The sequence below is a fragment of the Saccopteryx bilineata genome, chromosome 3 (assembly GCF_036850765.1).
Source record: "Saccopteryx bilineata isolate mSacBil1 chromosome 3, mSacBil1_pri_phased_curated, whole genome shotgun sequence".
Classification (NCBI taxonomy): domain Eukaryota; kingdom Metazoa; phylum Chordata; class Mammalia; order Chiroptera; family Emballonuridae; genus Saccopteryx; species Saccopteryx bilineata.
In genome coordinates, this window is record NC_089492.1 from 311,632,264 (window position 1) to 311,652,465 (window position 20,202).

Genomic DNA, 20,202 nt, shown 5'->3' on the forward strand with positions numbered 1-20,202 from the left:
TGGCTCAAGTCTCTCTCAGTATTGAAAAACATCTTGAGAGGAGACACCTATCCTGCTTTAAGCATGTTCCCATCAGCTTTAGCATCCATCAATGATTTTTTTTTTCTGTATTTTTCTGAAGCCGGAAACGGGGAGAAATAGTCAGATAGACTCCCGCATGCACCCGACCGGGATCCACCCGGCACGCTCACCAGGGGGCGATGCTCTGCCCCTCCGGGGCGTCGCTCTGTTGCGACCAGAGCCACTCTAGCGCCTGGGGCAGAGGCTGAGGAGCCATCCCCAGCGCCCGGGCCATCTTTGCTCCAATGGAGCCTCGGCTGCGGGAGGGGACGAGAGAGACAGAGAGGAAGGAGAGGGGGAGGGGTGGAGAAGCAGATGGGCGCTTCTCCTATGTGCCCTGGCCGGGAATCGAACCTGGGACTTCTGCACGCCAGGCCGATGCTCTACCACTGAGCCAACCGGCCAGGGCCTATGATTTTTTTTTTTTAATCAAGTGAGAGGCAGGGAGGCAGAGAGACAGACTCCTGCATGTGCCCTGACCGGGATCCACCTCGCAACCCGTCTGGGGCCACTGTTCCACTGCTTAGCAGCAACCAACCTAATTTTAATGCCTCAGGTGAGGCCATAGAGTCATCTTTCAGTACCCGGGGTCAACTTTCTCATTTGAGACATGACTACGGGGAGAGAGGAAGAGAGGGAGAGAGAGAGAAAGGAGGGGAATGGGGGAGAAGCAGATGGTTGTTTCTCCTGTGTCCCCTGACTGGGAACTGAACCTAGGACTTCTACATGCCAGGAAGATGCTCTGTCGCTGAGCCAACCGGCCAGCACCCATGGCTGATGAATCTTGACTGAAACAATTTTTAACACTATGGTGAAAATACAGATATTTTATCTGTATCATTTCTGCTTTATTTAGTATTATTCTACTATAAAAAAGAACTTTCGCCTGACCTGTGGTGGCGCAGTGGATAAAGCGTCGACCTGGAACGCTGAGGTCGCCGGTTCAAAACCCTGGGCTTGCCTGGTCAAGGCATATATGGGAGTTGATGCTTCCTGTTCCTCCCTCCCCCTTCTCTCTCTCTCTCTCTCTCTCACTCTCCTCTATAAAAAAATTAATAAAATAAAAAAAATTTTTTTTAATCATATATTCTAAAAAATAAAAAAGAACTTTCTCCTTTCCTGCCTTTATTTACTTATTCACTTGTCAGTGTAGACTCATGGGTTCTTATTTTATTCCATGGTTATAGTTTATTACTACCACTACTTATTTGATCCTAATGAATTGACCCAGATAAGACCAGTAGGAGCCCCTTCAAATTGGTTTATGTCCTTTTGACATGACTCACCATTCTTTGAGCACTTTCTTACTTTCTGGCATAGATGTTCCAAGCTTACCTGTAATTTTCTTACCCCAGTCCCCAAATCAGCCAGTTCTCCCAGGAGCCCTGTCCCTGTGGATGTTAACATCACAGTATGGGGGATCTGGATGGGGTATGTTCACTGCTACCAGACTGCCTTTGCTTCTAAGCCCCCTCAACAAACAGAGCTAGAAAATACATATGTATAAATATGAAAACATGCATACACACATCTATTTCTGTAACTACAAATAAAAAACCATGGGTTTATCTGATGAATCAAATTCTGACTCAATCCCACAGGGTTCCTTCTAACCTCTCCCACCTTCCATACTTACAAGAACTCACTTTTCTGGCCAAAAAACCCAAAAAAAAACAAAACAAGATACCCCCGATTCTCATTACTTACAGTATATAGGGTGGGCTCAAAGTAGGCTTAAAGTTATTCATATGGAAAATATAACTAATAAATAATAACCCAGGAATACTGTTTCATATAATTACAACTGTAAACCTACTTTTGTCCCACCTTGTATTTACTATTTTCTTCATTCTAGAATATATGCTAACTATCTAGTTTCAGAATTGCTAACCCATGCCACTGTAAAAAACAAACCTACTAAACCAGAATAAATTATTTGTTTATGGTTCTTTTTTCTTTAGTCTGAGGGCACATAGTCAAAAATACTATATTCAAACTACATGGTTTAGTTCCTTTTTTTCTGCCTCAGTGTAGTAATTCTCCCATATGAAACACAGCGCTTTATCGATTAGAAATAAAAACACAAATAGTAAATCAAGGATTTGACACAGGACACGGGTTCCTGTTCCTGGGGTACTGGTTCCCCTCTAACTGGCTGACCTTCAGGAACCTGGGGGCTTTACAGAAATGTGGCAATGCCAGCCACATCTCATTATCCTGATTCCGTGAATCTGAGATAGAACCAGGGAATCTGTATTGTTCAAGGTTCCCAGAGTGATTTTGATACCCTATCAGTTGGGGAACCACTGGCTATAAGATAAAGCCTAAAAAGTAGCCCCTGACAATCTCTGGCCAGTTCCCACACAGCTCCAGTCTCGCTGGGACAGGGTCTCTGCATTGCTGCCCGTCTGTACGTGCTCCTCTGCCTGCAGTAGTTTCCCCTCTCCTCACCATCTGGTGAACACCTAGCCTTCAAAATCCAACTCAGATATCTCCTCCTCTATGAAGACTTCCCAACTTCCCAAACATGGCCAGATCCTCAAATCCCTGAGCCCCTATATGTTTGCTTTTGATTATGGAATAATTTACACATACTGAAAAGCAGAACAGCACAACACAACAGCTTTTTCCATTGCCCTCTATTATAACTCTGCGTGCAAGGAGTAGAACTATCTGTCTTTTCCACCAGCAAGACTTCCTGTTCTTCCTATCAGGGACACATTAGGTGCTCAAAAGTTGTTTGGTCTAAATTGCAGCTTTAACCCCATGGCTCAAAGAAGGCACAAGTTCTTTTCCATGAGTCATCAGAACCGAGACTGAGCAAATCAAGGTTGCCACGGATTCTCTGCTAAGTAATTCTCACCTTTAGATGAAATCCATTTCTTCCTGCTTTGGACTAAACCTGCCTATTATTCATGCTTGCAAGTGAACACTGTTTCCATACTAGACCCGATATTTTTAGCACTCCTGTTATGATAAACTCACACTAACCTCAAAAAGAACAAATCAAAGTCAACTTTTTGCCACAGGAAACCAGCTCATACTTAATGTTTTGCAACATGCCATGGGAGAATAATAAAAAGATGAGACCTTTTGCTCATAGATGGTGCGGCCAACTCTCTTTTTTTTTTTTTTTTTTGGCCAACTCTCAAGATAGTGGAAAAATGCAGCAGGAAGCATTCAGCCTGGCCACTATCTTATTAAGTAAACTGGAAAAACACTCAAGCACCCAAACAAGGCAAACACGCACATAGACAGTAAGGCAGATGCTTCCCCAGAGGCTGAATTGTGAGTGGGCAGTAAGACCATCTACATGTGAGGGGCAGGCTGGGCCAGGGCAGCGCTGGAACCAAAGCCTGCTGGGTGCCCGTGGAGCAGCCAAGAGAAAGGACCCTGCAGAGACACCAGTGGGCAGGTAACTCCCCCTGCAGAGTAGAGTACATGACCAGACAAGCAACAGCCAGTCACTTATGCCAAAAACATTGATTCATCAGGCACCTACTCTGTCCTCCAGTGAAGCAGTCAGGTTCTCAGTGAGGTGCTCTCACGGTGCACCACAGCCAAGCGCCCTGGGCTCACTAGGTAGCCCGAAAGCACCATCAGGCAGACCAGTCACATTCCTGGAAGGGCCTTAGGACCAAATATCAAGGACTGGGAAAAACTGAGAACTTATGTGACTTTCAAGATGAGACAGGTCACAGAACCTGTCAATGATATCAAGTGAGGACTTACTGTACACTTACAAGTGGGTCAACTTTCTGGTATAAATCATACCTCAGTCAAGTTGTTAAAAGCATAAAAGTAAAAATACAGAAAAATAAGATTTCATTGACCATCTAGAATGAGAAAACATTTCAGACACAGGCTAGCTAACTTAGCCCTCCCATTTTTACAGGAAAGGAAATAAAATTCTACAGAGGCAAACGGACTCATTTGCCCAAGGTCACCAAGAGGTGATGGCAAGCATACTTGGCAGAAGGCAGCTTAACCTGTGGAAGCTGCTATGCTCTCCTGGATAAACCTAATAAGGTCAAATTACGAGAGAATCTCAGTTACAGGAATAGCTGAGGGGAAATCCAAAAGTATCTCTCTGCATATAAGATGATAAGCCCACAGAGATTCAGCTTCATGCTTACAAACTGAGGGCTCTAAGCTGCTGGCAGTAAGCCGGGAGTGAGATCACAAGAGCACCCCCTCTGCTTCCAGAACCTTAGTTCAGCAGGCAGTTGAAGGAGTTAAAACTATCAGGCACCAACAGAGAAACTCCCAGAAAGTACCAGGCCCTTGTGCTCAGAGCATTAGGTACATGCTTTATAGTTCCAGCTGCGGCTCCTCTGGAAAGACACAGTAGAGCTCTGAAAGACCAAGTGGGGTGAGGGGTCCACATCAGGAATGTGCATATGCCAACACCCAAGAAAGATTGGGTCTTGTCATTGCTGCAAAGAGGAAGGCTCAGGAAAGATTGGATATCCAAAACACCCAGGAAGAGCACTGGGTGTGGTGTAAAAGAACCAGACCCCGCAGGACCCAGGAGACTTGGATTTTAGACCTAAGGCCATGTAGGCCAGATAACTCAGTTGGTTAGAGCATCATCCCCATATGCTAAGGTTGTGGGTACAGTTCCCTGTCAGGGCACATACAAGAATAAATCAATGACAGCATGAATAAGCAGAACAAATTGATGTTTCTCTTCCTCTCCCTTCCTCTGTCTCCAAAATTCAATCAATAAATTAAAATAATTTTAGAAGGGCCCTGGCCGGTTGGCTCAGCGGTAGAGCGTCGGCCTAGCGTGCGGAGGACCCGGGTTCGATTCCCGGCCAGGACACACAGGAGAAGCGCCCATTTGCTTCTCCACCCCTCCGCCGCGCCTTCCTCTCTGTCTCTTGCTTCCCCTCCCGCAGCCGAGGCTCCATTGGAGCAAAGATGGCCCGGGTGCTGGGGATGGCTCCTTGGCCTCTGCCCCAGGCACTAGAGTGGCTCTGGTCGCAACATGGCGACGCCCAGGATGGGCAGAGCATCGTCCCCTGGTGGGCAGAGCTTCGCCCCATGGTGGGCGTGCCAGGTGGATCCCGGTCGGGCGCATGCGGGAGTCTGTCTGACTGTCTCTCCCTGTTTCCAGCTTCAGAAAAAAATGAAGAAAAAAAAAAAAATTTTAGAAGGACCAACTAAATGAATGTATAAGTAAGTAGAACAACAAATCAATGTTTCTTTCTCTCTCTCATCCATAAAATAAATAAACCTAAGGCCACCACTACTAACATGTTGCATGATCATGGCAAGTCACTTCCCTTCTAGGCTTCATTCTTGTCATACAGAGAGTTGCCCTAATCAGAATTGAGAAGTGAGTTCATTCTGTATGTTGAGTCCGAGAGCAGCTGCAGGTAGTTCTGCTTGAAAGATCCCAAGGCTATGGGAAGAGTGTCCCGTTAGTTTCAACATGCCAGTCAACAGTGAAGGCTCCTTCAGCCAAGTCTGCCACAGGTGAGGGATGGAGAGAAGAGTGGGAAGCACAGACCTGCCATCCTTGGCCTAGACCAGTGGTAGTCAACCTGGTCCCTACCGCCCACTAGTGGGCATTCCAGCTTTCATGGTGGGCAGTAGCGGAGCAACCAAAGTATAAATAAAAAGATAGATTTAACTAGAGTAAGTTGTTTTATAAAGATTTATTCTGCCAAACTTAGCGAAAATCCGACATAAAGTACTTGGTAAGTAATTATTATTACATGCTTTAACTTGCTGTAACTCTGCTTTATAAATTTTATAAAGTAAAGTTACTTCCCTACTTAATAAATCATCATTACTGTGGAACCAGTGGACGGTTAGAAAATTTTACTACTAACAGAGATACAAAAATGGGTGGTAGGTATACAAAGGTTGACTACCCCTGGTCTTGACAATATGTGGGGTTCCCTCCTTCTTTTCAGATTCTATGCCTATGAGAGAATTGTGCATGTAATAATGGTTAAGAGCCTACATTTTATGGTATGTAGTTTTCTACCATCATAAAATATCCTATGACTATTTTTTTTTTAATCAACGAGAGGAGGGGAGGCAGAGAGACAGACTAGACTGTCTCATGCGCCCTGACAGGGGTGTACCTGGCATGCCCACTAGGGGGCACTGCTCTGCCCATCTAGGGAGTTGCTCTGTTGCTCAGCAACCAAGCTCTTTTTAGCGCCTGAAGTGGAGGCCATGGAGCCATCCTCAGTGCCAGGGGCCTCATTCCAATCCAGCCATGGCTGCAGGAGGGGAAGAGAAAGAGACAGACAGAAGGGGGAGGGGCGGAGAAGCAGATGGTTGTATCTGCTGTATGCCCTAACCCGGAATCAAACCTGGGACATCCACACTCCAGGCTGACACTTTACCACTGAGCCAACCAGCCAGGGCCAATTCTATGACTATTAACTAATAAATATAAGTTTTATTCACCAAATCCAAAGTGCCAGAGCTTGAAACTGAAAAGAACTAGTACTATTTAGAAGAAGTAAACTTAGGAATACAGAGGGTGGGGCAAAAGTAGGCTTACAGTTGTTAGTATAGAAAATAATATGATAAGTAATAAATAATAATACAAGAGAAGACTCACATACTCACAACTGTAAACCTACTTTTGCCTCATCCTGTATAGCTAGTGCTCGACTTACAACCATGATTGGTTCTGACAGACCAGTTGTAACACGATTTGGTCGTAAGTTGAGTAGGCTATGTGTACAGTACGGTGAAATGATGTTATAAAAATCTTTAAGTCATATTTTATCAAAATTTTCTTTCATTATTGTTATATATAATTTTCTTTATGCCATTTGTATCATCTCTATACCCTTTTGTTTTTTATTTTTACATTCCTCAGGTTTAAGTAAAACACTATATTACCAGTACAACTGGTTTAATATTTGTAAAATATACAAAATTACAAAATACAGGTGCATACAAAAATACAACTGGGATGCTGAGGACCCAGGTTCAAGACCTGAGGTCGCCAGCTTGAGCACGGGCTCATCTGGTTTGAGTAAAAGCTCACCAGCTTGGACCCAAGGTCGCTGGCTCAAGCAAGGGGCTACTAGGTCTGCTGAAGGCACGCGGTCAAGGCACATATGAGAAAGCAATCAATGAACAACAACTAAGGTGTCGCAATGTGCAACAAAAAACTAATGATTGATGCTTCTCATCTCTCTGTTCCTGTCTGTCTGTCCCTATCTCTCTCTCTCTCTCTGACTCTGTCTCTGTAAAAGAAAACAACAAAAAAAATAGGTATAAAAAATACCATAGGAAACATTTTCCCAATTGCAAAACATATCAAAATATATATAAACATGTACGAAACATTTTATTGGCCAGCACTGTCGTACACCCAGCTGGGCAATGCTTGTGCTGCCAGACACAGAGCAGTCGTGGCTAGCTATTGTGGTTGTAAAGTCGAATGGTCGTAAGTTGCATAGGTTGTAAGTCGATCAATACCTGTATTATCCAACAAAGGGTCACAGGCAGCAAATACACTCAGTAAGATTGCTGCTATGACACTACTACTCAAGTATGGGATTAAGGGTAAATAGAGTCAATCCTCTCAAACTTCTACTACATGCAAAACAAAAAACAAAACAAAAAGCACACAACCTCGTGAACAACCCAGGTCTCTAGGACTTGACATAGTACACACCACCCAGCCTCACACAGGCCCTCTGGGAATGCTGCTATTAACAGCCCTATAGTCAGAGGGAACCTGAGTGAGCCTCAGGGAATTTAAGTCAGTGGCTCAACACCACTCATCTAAGAAAATGATGAAGCCAGAGCTGAAATCCAGGTCTGTTTTCATTCCGAAGCTTAAGTCCTGAACCACCGTACCACTGCCTACAATTCGGGCCACAATGTTAAAACTCCTGATTCTCCCTGGCCGGTTGGCTCAGTGGTAGAGTGTAGGCCTGGCGCGCAGGAGTCCCGGGTTCGATTCCCAGCCAGGGCACACAGGAGAAGCTCCCATCTGCTTCTCCACGCCCCCCCCCCCTCTGTCTCTCTCTTCCCCTCCCACAACCAAGGCTCCATTGGAGCAAAGTTGGCCCAGGCGCTGAGGATGGCTCCATGGCCTCTGCCTCAGGCACTAGAATGGCCCTGGTTGCAACAGAGCAATGCCCCAGATTGGCAGAGCGTCGCCCCCTGGTGGGCATACCAGGTGGATCCCGGTCGGGTGCATACAGGAGTCTGTCTGATTGCCTCTCCCTTTCCAACTTCAGAAAAATACAAAAAAAAAAAAAAAAAAAAAACCTCCCAAAAAACCACTCCTGCTTCTTCCTCAAGACAGGTCTCCACCCCCAGCCCTGGACAACTTGTAGGGAAAGGCCAGCAGCACCTGGATTAAATATATACCTTTCCCCACACTGTTTCCAGGGTTTTTGCTGTGCCTCTCCATTTCAATGATAGGCTCCTGAGGGCAGGGATGACCATAGGCCTGGGTCTTCATCTGTCTGTGCCTTTTAAAACACCTATGAACGAGGGCAGAGCAGCTACTTCATATGACTGTGGCGATGATACAGGTAGTGCTGAGAATGGAGCCTGGCTGTTATTTAACTACCCAGAATCCCACACAGTATTTTTTTTTTACAGGGACAGAGAGAGAGTCAGAGAGAAGGGTAGACAGGGACAAACAGGAATGAAGAGAGATGAGAAACATCAATCATCAGTTTTTCGTTCAACACCTTAGTTGTTCATTGATTGCTTTCTCATACGTGTCTTGACCGTGGGGCTATAGCAGACCGAGTAACCCCTTGCTCGAGCCAGTGACCTTGGGTCCAAGCTAGTGAGCTTTTTGCTCAAGCCAGATGAGCCCGCGCTCAAGCTGGCGACCTCGGGGTCTCGAACCTAAGGTCCTCCACATCCCAGTCAGACACTCTATCCACTGCGCCACCACCTGGTCAGGCCCACACAGTATTTAATTCATTAGACTTCAAAGACCTGGGCTGTTCCGCTTCTACCTCCTTTGCCATCAATAATCTGTGTCCTCTTAGGCAGTTAGGCAGAACACCAAGCCTCTCTCGGTCTGTTTCCTCATCTCAAGAAAACAAACTGGGGATTTTCTCACCCTGTTGACCTCATACACTGTGATAATGATTTGGAAAAGAAAATAACTGAAAACTGCAAAGGGTTAGATCATGGTTTCTGAACCTTGGCACTTTTTTTTAATTTTATTTATTGATTTCAGCAAGAGAGGAAGGGGGAGGGAGAGAGAGATAGGAACATTGTCTCTGACCGGGGATCAAACCAACCTCTGAAGCTTTGGGATGATATTCTAACCTACAGCCACACTTGCTGAAATCAAAGCCCAAAGCACTCACAGCCCAACAGGCGTCTCAAGCCCTCACCTTGAAGGAGGAAGTAATCCGGGGTGGTGCGCTTCAGAGCAGCCTTGGCTTTGTCGCTGCTCCAGTCCACTTCCAGCGCTTCTTTAACAGAGCAGAAGACCACCTTCTGTTGAAAAAAGGTGAAAGTGCTTAGGGATAAATAAGAAAATAACTGTGAAAACTGCAAAGGGTTAGATCATGTTTTCTGAACTACGCTGGCTTTAAATCACAAGGCAGCAACTCTTCACCATCTAGAAAAAAGTCATTACCTAAGGTTTACTGTTCATTAAAAGGAGTTGAGGTCCACTCAAATCCAATAAATGTTTACTGCGCACTTACTGTGTGCTCCTTTGGGCACTTGCACACAGCGATGCGTAATGTGCTCCCCACACTGAAGGAAGACTGAGCAAAGCTAAGTCCTAACACCATTCTGGCTCTTTAACTCTGGCTGAATATACCCTGCAGATAAAGAATACATGTCTAAACCCACAGTTAACAAAAACAAACAAAAATTAATAAATCTTGCCCTGGCTGATGGCTAAAGTGTTATCCCAGAGCACTGAGGTCACTGGTTCAATCCCAAGAGTCTCCATTCGACCCTGAGGTTGCTGCTTCGAGCCCCAGTCAGGGCACATACAAGAGGCAATCAATGGTACAACTAAGCGGAACCAAAAATTTAATGCTTGTCTCTCTACCCCTTCTTCTCAAAAATAAATAAATAAATAAATAAAATAATAGTAAGTAACAGCAAGAAGAATAAGGAAGGAAGATGAAACAAAGTTCCAGGCTATGGAAATGGCATTTGCAAAAGCCCTGTGGTAGAAGGAGGTATGGCTAATACCTATTAAACTGAACCAAATAATCTTGGAAAACGCGCGCGCGCGTGTGTAATACAATTAAATATGAATGAGAAGGCCCTGGCCAACTGGCTCAGTGGTAGAGCGTTGGCCTGGCATGCAGGAGTCCTGGCAGGGCACACAGGATAAGCGCCCATTTGCTTCTCCACCCTTCCCCCTCTCCTTCCTCTCTGTCTCTCTCTTCCCCTTCCGCAGCTGGGGCTCCACTGGAGCAAAGTTGGCCCGGGCGCTGAGGATGGCTCCATGGCCTCTGCCTCAGGCACTAGAATGGCTCTGGTCACAACAGAGCAACGGCCCAGATGGGCAAAGCATCGTCCCCTGGTGGGCATGCTGGGTAGATCCTGGTGGGGTGCATGTGGGAGTCTGTCTGACTGCCTCCCCGTTTCCAACTTCAGAAAAATAAAAATAAAAAATAAAAAAGAATAAATATGAATGAGAAAATGGTTTCCCTTTTCTGAACAATTCCATTCAAAGCCATTTGCTGGGACTGAGGAAGGGCAGGGAAGACTGTGTGTGGAGGGCCGGGTGCCTGGCTTGAAGGAACAGAGCAGAGAGGGCAAGAAGGACATCAGCAGGGGCACAGTGGGGGGGCTGATTGCACCTGCAAACTTGACGCAAGAAGTCAATAAATACTGAGACTCTGGGAAGCCAGGCTTTGTAATGTCAGAGAAAAGAATTAGAAATATGGAAAGGGAGAAAACTAGAATGAAATCTGTGGTCATTGGTGTAAACTCATTTTCTTTTCTTCCCCCCTTTTTTTTTTAAGTGAGAGGAGGGGAAATAGAGAGACTCCCTCCTGTGCCCTAACTGGCATCCACCTGGCAATGCCCTGTCTGAGGCCAATGCTTGAATCAACCAAGCCACTGGCTGCGGGAGGTGAAGAGAGAGAAAAGGGGGAGAGGATGAAGGACAGAAGAATGAGCACACGGACACACACACAGAAACTAGTTATATTCACTGAGAAGATCTAAAAGCAACAAGACTCTAGAACAGGCATGGCCAATAGTTTTTGCGCCCCCAGGCCAGATTAGAAAGAAAACTTTTTTCATGGGCTGGATGAAATATTAAAATTAAAAAATGTTAAATACAAAAATGATTTGTTTAAGTAAACAAAAGTATGTAATTTGTTTATAAATAAATGTTAAGTATGGCCCTGGCCGGTTGGCTCAGTGGTAGAGCGTCGGCCTGGCATGTGGAAGTCCTGGGTTCAATTCCCGGCCAGGGCACACAGGAGAAGCGCCCATCTGCTTCTCCACCCCTCCCCTCTCCTTCTTCTCTGTCTCTCTCTTCCCCTCCCACAGCCGAGGCTCCACTGGAGCAAAGATGGCCCGGGTGCTGGGGATGGCTCCTTGGCCTCTGCCCCAGGCACTAAAGTGGCTCTGGTCGCAACAGAGCGACGCCCCGGAGGGGCAGAGCGTCGCCCCCTGGTGGGCAGAGCGTCGCCCCCTGGTGGGCGTGCCGGGTGGATCCCGGTCAGGTGCATGCAGGAGTCTGTCTGACTGCCTCCCCGTTTCTAGCTTCAGAAAAATACAAAAAAAAAAAAAAAAAAAAAAAAAAAGTTAAGTAATTTAGTACAACAAATTAACAAAAACTAATGAGACGTGTTGAGGCACTTTGCATCGCCTATTATTTTTTTAATATCTGGCTCTATACTTGTAGTAGCTATTCTTAATACAGCCTCCAAATGTAAATCATTCAATCTTGATCTTGTACTTTTTTTAGATTCATTAAAGAAAAAGTTCGTTCACAAATATAAGTTGAGCTGAAGATTACTAAATATTCCTTGGCAAGCTTCTTAAAATTTACGTATTTTCCATTATTCAATTGCTTATAAAAACTGCACAGACGAGTACAAAAGTTATAAATCTTTATAATGAAATTATTTTTAAAAGTAAGGAAGTATCACGAATCCATTCGACCAATTATTGGAAGTTAACCCTTGATTAGTCACACGTGGAATTCTTTTCCATGTATCACTATCTTCTTAAATATCTCCAATAATCCTTTGAATATTATCAATAATCAAAGATGCTTCCGCTTCTGAGTAGCTGAGATTTTAAAGTAGTGGAGAATATTAAAAATTTAATCGCGGGCTGCATAAACTCATTACGTGGGCCGGGTCCAGCCCGCGGCCCATATGTTGGCCATGCCTGCTCTAGAAGCAATCAGTACAACAAGCATCCATATCTTGGTTTCTAACCATCATCCATATTTTGGTTTCTAACCATCATTCTGGTATTTCTAAGAGAAACATTTCTCCTTAGAGAAAGGGCTGATGGCAAGCCTGGGGCGGGGAGAGTGCAAGCAGACTCTGGAAAACCTTACTGTGCCTGAAACCAAGGAGCACTCAGGGAATGATGGGGACATGAAACAGAACCCAGGAGCCAGCTTAAAGGAGCACCCACTGGTCAAAGCTAAAACACTTTGAGGATAAAAAATAATTATAAATTACAACACTTTAAATCAGTGGTAGTCAACCTGGTCCCTACCGCCCCCACTAGTGAGCGTTCCAGCTTTCATGGTGGGCGGTAGCAGAGCAACCAAAGTATAAATAAAAAGAGATTTAACTACAGTAAGTTGTTTTATAAATATTTATTCTGTCAAACTTAGTGAAAGTCCGACATAAAGTACTTGGTATTATTATATGCTTTAACTTGCTGTAACTCTGCTTTATAAATTTTATAAAGTAAAGCTACTTCCCTACTTTATAAATCACCATTACTGTGGAACCAGTGAGCAGTTAGAAAATTTTACTACTAACAGAGATACAAAAGTGGAGGTAGGTATAAAAAGGTTGACACCTCTGTTTTAAATAAACTATAATCCATTAGTCCACAGACATTAAAGTAACAAGTTTAATGAGGAATATAATATTTACTATTTTTAAAAGACTTCTCCATAAAATACATATTAGTCACACAGGAAAAAGGAATTGTATTCAAAGAAGTCTGGCAGACATAACCTTACTCAGATTAAAAGTGAATATCAGCAGTAGAGCAGCATGTGGAAACCAAGCACCAACCAGACCACAGGATGTGATGGGAAGCATCCATACCAGGATACTCCTGCCAAAATGTGTAGCAGGAACCTAATCATTAGAGAACATCAGATGAACCCAAACTGAGGGACACTGTACAGAATACCTGGCTTGTAATCCTCAGAGTGTCATGAAAACCTAGATGCGCACGAAACCCTGAACTGGATCCTTTTGCCATAAGGACATGACAGGAAGAACTGGTAATGCGTGAATGGGGTCTGAGGCTTAGCGGGCAGTGATGGAACCAGGTGAGCGTCCCAATTTTGATTGTTGATGGTTGGTTTGTGGCTAGGAAGTATGCCTTGTTTGAGAAGCTAGAGACCGAAATATCTGAGAGTAATGGGTGGAGCACCCTGTGGGCAGCTAATGCTAAGATGGTTCAGAAATAAAAATGGCTCTCAGTACTAGCTGCTTTTACTAAATTTAAGATGGGTATAAGTGTATACATAATTTTAAACTTACAGAGATATGTGTCCATTCTTTCTTCTCTCTCTCCATATAGATACCACAACACCCACCACCACCAGATATTTAAGAGAGAGAGACTCAAAACAAGAGTATAATTTAGGAGAATTAGTGAGCCAAGATCTATCAGCTAGCTACCAGACAGTTTACACAGCTTGCTAAGGACCAAAATGGATTTTATACAATGAAGTTCAAATTGCTAGTGAAGATCAAAGTCATATATATTTTTTTTATGTAGTGAGAGGAGGGGAGGCAGAGAGACACTCCTGCATGCACCCCAACCGGAATCCACCAGGCAAGCCCACTAGGGGGCAATGCTCTGCCCATCTGGGGTGTTGCTCTGTTGCTCAGCAACCAGAGCTCTTTTTAGCACCTGAGGCAGAGGACATGGAGCTATCCTCAGCGCCCAGAGCAAACTCACTCCAACTGAGCTATGGCTGCAGGAGAGGAAGAGAGGGGGAAAAGGGTGAGAGAGAAAGAGAGAGGGAGAGAGAAGCAAGGGGGGAGGGGGGAGAAGCAGATGGGCACTTCTGTGTGCCCTGATTGGGAATCAAACCCAAGATATCCACATGCCAGGCCAACATTCTACTACTGAGCCAGGGTCAAAAGCCATAGCTTTTAAGGTGGCTTTCTGTCTCCCCAGAATAACTCCTATGGAGTGGTACACAAGATATCTAAACCTTTTGGTCAGTAGGCCTGTTTGACCTCAAAAGGTAATCATATAGTCAGCCTAGTGACATTTAATGCCTGATACAGACTGCCAGATCCGTCTTAAACACAGATCACGCCATCAGCAGTATGGTCTGGGAATGTTACCACAATGAAGAAGCAAAGCTTTTTCAGGTTTGAAAAACTGTAGTTTGCCCGGCTAAGAGCAATGCTAAGTGTCCACTGATTCGCTGACCACTACCTGATGATGAATGAGGAAAAAAGTTATGGTTTTCTTTTTAATCTTTTAAAATTTATTTTTAGAGAAAAAGAAAGACAGAAATAGAGAGAACCATCGATTTAATTTCCACACATTCATGCTGTCATTGGTTGATTCTTGTACGTGCCCCGACTAGAGGTCGAACCCACAACCTCAGCACATTGGGACGCTACCAGAACCAAGTTAGCTACCCAGCCAGGGCCAAAAAAGTTCTCAGTCCCAAGCAGGACCACTTCTAACACTTTCAGGGCCTGGAGCAAGTATCTAAATGAAAACCCATTTGTCACATCTACATGGTTTAGTTACAAATCACACTAACACAAGCTATCATATAAAGGATATTGTAGCCTGACTGGAGGTAGTGCTACAATAGAACAGAGTGTTGACCCAGGAAACTGAGGTCCCCAGTTCAAAACCCTGAGGTCTCTGGATGGAGCACGGGCTAATCGACTTGAGCACAGGGTCGCTGACATGAACATGGGATCATCAACATGATCCCAGAGTCACTGGCTTGAAGCCCAAGGTCACTGGCTCGAACCCAAGGTCAGTGGCTTGAGCAAGGGGTCACTGGCTTGCCTTGAGACCCCCAGTCAACACACATATGAGAAGCAATCAATGGACTAAAGCGAAACAACTACAAACTGATGCTCTCATCTCTCTACTCCCGCTCTCCATCTCAAAAAAAAAAGAAAAAAGAAAAGGATATTGTATTCTCTTGCCTTAATATACTTTCGGTAGACATCTGGAAGATTGGTTCAAATTTAAATTCTCATACTCTGGGGTTCTATGCAAGAACCATGTGCACCGGGGAAGCTGCCACCAACCTTTTCCTCTTCTATTTTAGCTCTGTCCCACAAAGCAAGAGGCTTTGCACTTGAGTGTGGCCCGGAGCCTGTCCTTTCCCATCAAAACACCCGCCCACAGGCCTGGGCATGTCGACACTGTGGAGAGGCCTGCACTCCAGAGGCGGATTAGAAAAGTAGCCCACAAATGCCTGAGAAGCCTTGGTTGTCTAAGCAGGAGATTCGATTCTGGGGTCCTAGACATCCAGAATGTGGTCTAGAACTAGGGCAAAGGCTATGGGCTCCAGGGGGTGCACCCCCTTGGTCCCACAGAATCCTTCACTGGAAGAAAGACAGTGGGACCATGCAGGCAAAAGACAGAGGCCCCTATTCCTTCCCAAGTATAAGGGCAGAACAATTCCCAGTTTTGCCACTAACTTGTGACCTAAGGCAAATAAGTTTACCTCTCAGCCGACTGTGGCAGACAGAGAAGCTTCCGGCACCTGGGCAGGAGGCCCCACTGGCCCTATCTGTAATGTGTACTAGCCCTCCAGCCACAGGTGACAGAGCCAGTGGTGGACCCATAGCCCAAGCCTGACCAATCAGATTCTTTCTTCTGGGAATTTAGAATTCTAGAGTTGATAACAAAGCCATATTAATGGCAGGGCTCTAAAGAAAAAGGGCAAATTCCTATAGCCTCCAAGGCTTCTCAACTGTCCGGTGTTTACCCTTCTCAGCCTGGCCTGTGGTGGCACAGTGAGTCAAGTGTTGGACCTGGGACGCTGAGGGCACTGATTTGAAACCCTGGGCTTGCCGGTTTAGAGCACATACAATCAGATCACAGTAATTATGCAACACTTCCTGGGCTACTCCAGCCTGCCTCCAACTAATGTCTCCTTTTTATTGTTTAAAATATCCAAAATCTACTATCACTGCTCCTAACAATTAAAAATAAAAGAAAACTTAATCAAATCACCTAACTGGTAGAAGAACAGATGCAGAATGTAGTGTTTGCCTTACCCACCTCACCAGCATTGGATTTATAAAGAGAAACATACTTGACAGCGCACTCAGGGAAGGAAGGATCTTTCAGATGAAGTGCTCAGGACAGTGTCTACCAAGCAGTAGTAGCCACCACTGAACACGCTATGATGGGGAACTATCTCATCTTACCCACCCCTCCCACTTTCTCTACTCCCTTGGCTCCTGGATCCCTCTGTCTAGAATGGCACTAAATTTTTTAAAAAATTGATTTGAGAGTCCTGGCCGGCTGGCTCAGTGGTAGAGCGTCGGCCTGGCGTGCAGGAGTCCCGGGTTCAATTCCCAGCCAGGGCACACAGGAGAAGCGCCCATCTGCTTCTCCACCCCTCCCCCTCTCTTTCCTCTCTGTCTCTCTCTTCCCCTTCCACAGCCAAGGCTCCATTGGAGCAAAGTTGGCCTGGGCGCTGAGGATGGCTCCATAGCCTCTGCCTCAGGTGCTAGAATGGCCCTGGTTGCAACAGAGCAACGCCCCAGATGGGCAGAGCATCGCCCCCTGGTGGGCATGCCAGGTGGATCCCGGTTGGGCACATGCGGGGAGTCTAACTGCCTCCCCATTTCCAACTTCAGAAAAATACAAAAAAACATTTTAAAATATTGATTTTAGAGAGAAGGGAAGGAGGGTGGAAAAAGAAACATCAGTTTGTTGTTATGCTTATTTATGCATTTATGGATTGATTCTTTTATGTGCCCTGACTGGGATCAAACCTGAAACTTTGGCATATTGGGATGATGTTCCAAGCAACTGAGCTAGTCAGGGCCGGATTTTACCTTTTAAATCAAGCTGCAAATCTATATAACAGATGATATAGTTCTGGATGTAAAGGTGAATGTAAATGCAAAACAACTTTCAAAACTATAGATTTCTAGGTTTGATTTCCACCCTACTCAGAAGGCTATAGTTTTCAAAAGGATTGTAACAAATGACAACCACAACCAGTGACAGTTTTCACACTCAGCAAAATGGTAGAGAGCCTGAAGTTATTTACATGTGTTACTGTCCTATATTTCTGGCTTTGGAATGTAAGTGAATAAAACTACTTAGGAGGCCTGACTGGTGGCACACTGGCTAGAGCATCAACCCAGGATGCTGAAGTCCCAGGTTCAAAACCTTAAGGTCAACAGCTTGAATGTGGGGCTACTGACACGGTCCCATGATTGTTGGCTTGAGCCCAAGGTCACTGGCTCGGCTGGAGCCCCTGGGTCGAGGCACATATGAGAAAGTGATCAATGAACAACTAAGGAGCCACAACAAAGAATTGATGTTTCTCATCACTTTCCCTTCCTGTCTCTCTCTCACCAAAAACCAAAACAAACTAACAAAAAAATACTATTTGGGAGTAATTTAGCAAGCAAGGTCTGGTGGAAGATGCACACATCCCAATTTTTGTTCTAAGTACCCTGGAGAAATCAGTTGCCCAAGGAAATCATCTGCACACACACAACACACTGACTGCAGCCTGCCCAGTTTTTAACAGTAAAAACTTATATACCTAAATGCCTAGCAACAACAGAATAAAATAGCGATCTATTTACAGTTAAAAAACAAGTCCTGCAGGGCTGTCCAAGAGAACCCGCTGTGATGATGGAATATCCCATCTTTGCAATATGAATGCCAATAGCCACATGTGCTTCCTGAGCATGGCGACTGGTTAGTGAGGCTGAAGAAGCGAATTTTTAAATTTTATTTAATTTTAATTAATGTTAATAGCCACCTGTGACTAATGGCTACCAATATGGACAGCAAGGCTCTAGAACTACAGAGATATAACCTGCTCTTAAAAAGCAGGTAGCAGCTTGACCAGGCGGTGGCGTAGTGGATAGAACGTCGGACTGGGATGCGGAAGGACCCAGGTTCGAGACCCCGAGCTCGCCAGCTTGAGCGCGGGCTCATCTGGTTTGAGCAAAAGCTCATCAGTTTGGACCCAAGGTCCCTGGCTCAAACAAGGGGTTACTTGGTTTGCTGAAGGCCCACGGTCAAGGCACATATGAGAAAGCAATCAATGAACAACTAAGGTGTTGCAACACGCAACAAAAAACTAACGATTGATGCTTCCCATCTCTCTCCATTCCTCTCTGTCTGTCCCTGTCTATCCCTCTCTCTGACTCTCTCTCTGTCTCTGTAAAAAAAGAAAAGAAAAGAAAAAGCAGGTGGCAGTGGTCCGACCTGTGGTGGCACAGTAGGTAGAGCTTCGAGCTAGAACACTAAGGTTGCTGGTTTGAAGCCCCAGGTTTGCCTGGTCAAGGTACAAACAAGAAGCAACTTAGAGCTGATGCTTCATGCTCCTCCCATTGCCCTGCCTTTCTCTCTCTCTAAAATCAATAAATAAAATCTTAAAAAAAAAAAAAAGCAGGTGGCATTCATAGCATATGAAACCAATTTTTAAGAAGTTAAAAAACACACCAAATAATTCTATACTGCTAGGAAATGCATACATCTGTAGTAAGAAAAAATGCGTGGGAACGAGAGCCATCACTGAGGACAGCGGTTACTAACTCCTGCCAGGGAGGGTCGGCCGGGGCCCCACCCACACTGGTAACACCTCACACTCTAAGTTCAGTGATGAGTATATGGTGAGCTAGAGCCTTCTTAACTTATACCTACAACATCATTTAAGTTTTATTACATCATTCAGATTTATAAACATAACAAAACACCATGTCAAGCAGGGCTATGGCTGTCCCTTCTAGGTATCTTATGAAGTACACAAAATGTACCAGCAGCCCAGGGAAGGAGAGAGAGGAGGAGCATACAGTTTGGTAGAACAGTACTGGAAATGTTTTGTTTTTTAAGTTTAATAGTGTATTATTGCCTGACCAGGTGGTGGTGCAGTGGACAGAGCGTCAGACTGGGACGCAGAGGACCCAGGTTCGAAACTGCAAGGTCTCCGGCTTGAGCAAGGGCTCACTAGCTTTGCTAGAGCCCCCTGGTCAAGGCACATATGAGAAAGCAATCGAACAACTAAGAAGCTGCAACAAAGAATTGATGCTTCTCATCTCTCTCCCTTCTTGTCTGTCCCTATCTGTCCCTCTCTTTGTCTCTCTTGCTCAAATTTAAAAAAAAAAGTGTTTTATTTGTATGTTCTGAAATTTGTATTGATTGTCATATAATTTTTGTTTACCAAACATCACACACACAAAAAAGACTGGATTGTGGTGTGATGCTGGGAAGGACCCCCTTCCCTCATCCTTAGAGCCTATAAACTTTTACCCTGTGAGAAAGGGCACATGCCGCCAGTGCCCACCCCACACTGTACAATCACCAGCCCCGAAAACCTGCTACCAGCACTGCACCAAACTCTACAGTTTGCAACCTGAATTTCCCTGCCGCCCCTCTCCTGAACCAAGTGATTCTGACAATTAGCAGATATTTTTCAGGCCTGAAGGATCTGGTCTAGGCAACTCAATGACTGACTTCTAAATATTCATGGTCAAGTCCCTAGTGCTGTATAGAATTCTGTTCTCAGCTTAGCTCAAAAACCTAAACTATGAGAACAAGTGCACCAAAAGTTAATCCATTTAGTTGATCACATAGTAAGTTAAATTCAGGCACTGCCTGGGAATACAGCAGTGGACAAAACTGCCCTGTTCGTGTGGGGCTTAAAAACTCCAACAGTAGAGGCCCTGGCTGGTTGGCTCAGCAGTAGAGCATCGGCCTGGCGTGCAGGAGTCCCGGGTTCGATTCCCGGCCAGGGCACACAGG

General features: G+C 45.0%; 1 protein-coding gene across 2 annotated transcripts in view; it reads right to left on the bottom strand.

Moving 5' to 3' along the window:
- SAE1 (SUMO1 activating enzyme subunit 1) overlaps window positions 1-20,202 on the bottom strand; it is a 98,592-nt gene that overhangs the window by 38,022 nt on the left and 40,368 nt on the right. For both annotated transcript variants that reach the window (XM_066271712.1, XM_066271711.1), the window contains one exon: window positions 9,414-9,519. In XM_066271712.1, coding sequence (XP_066127809.1) covers window positions 9,414-9,519 — 106 coding nt within the window. The remainder of the gene's footprint in view (window positions 1-9,413; window positions 9,520-20,202) is intronic.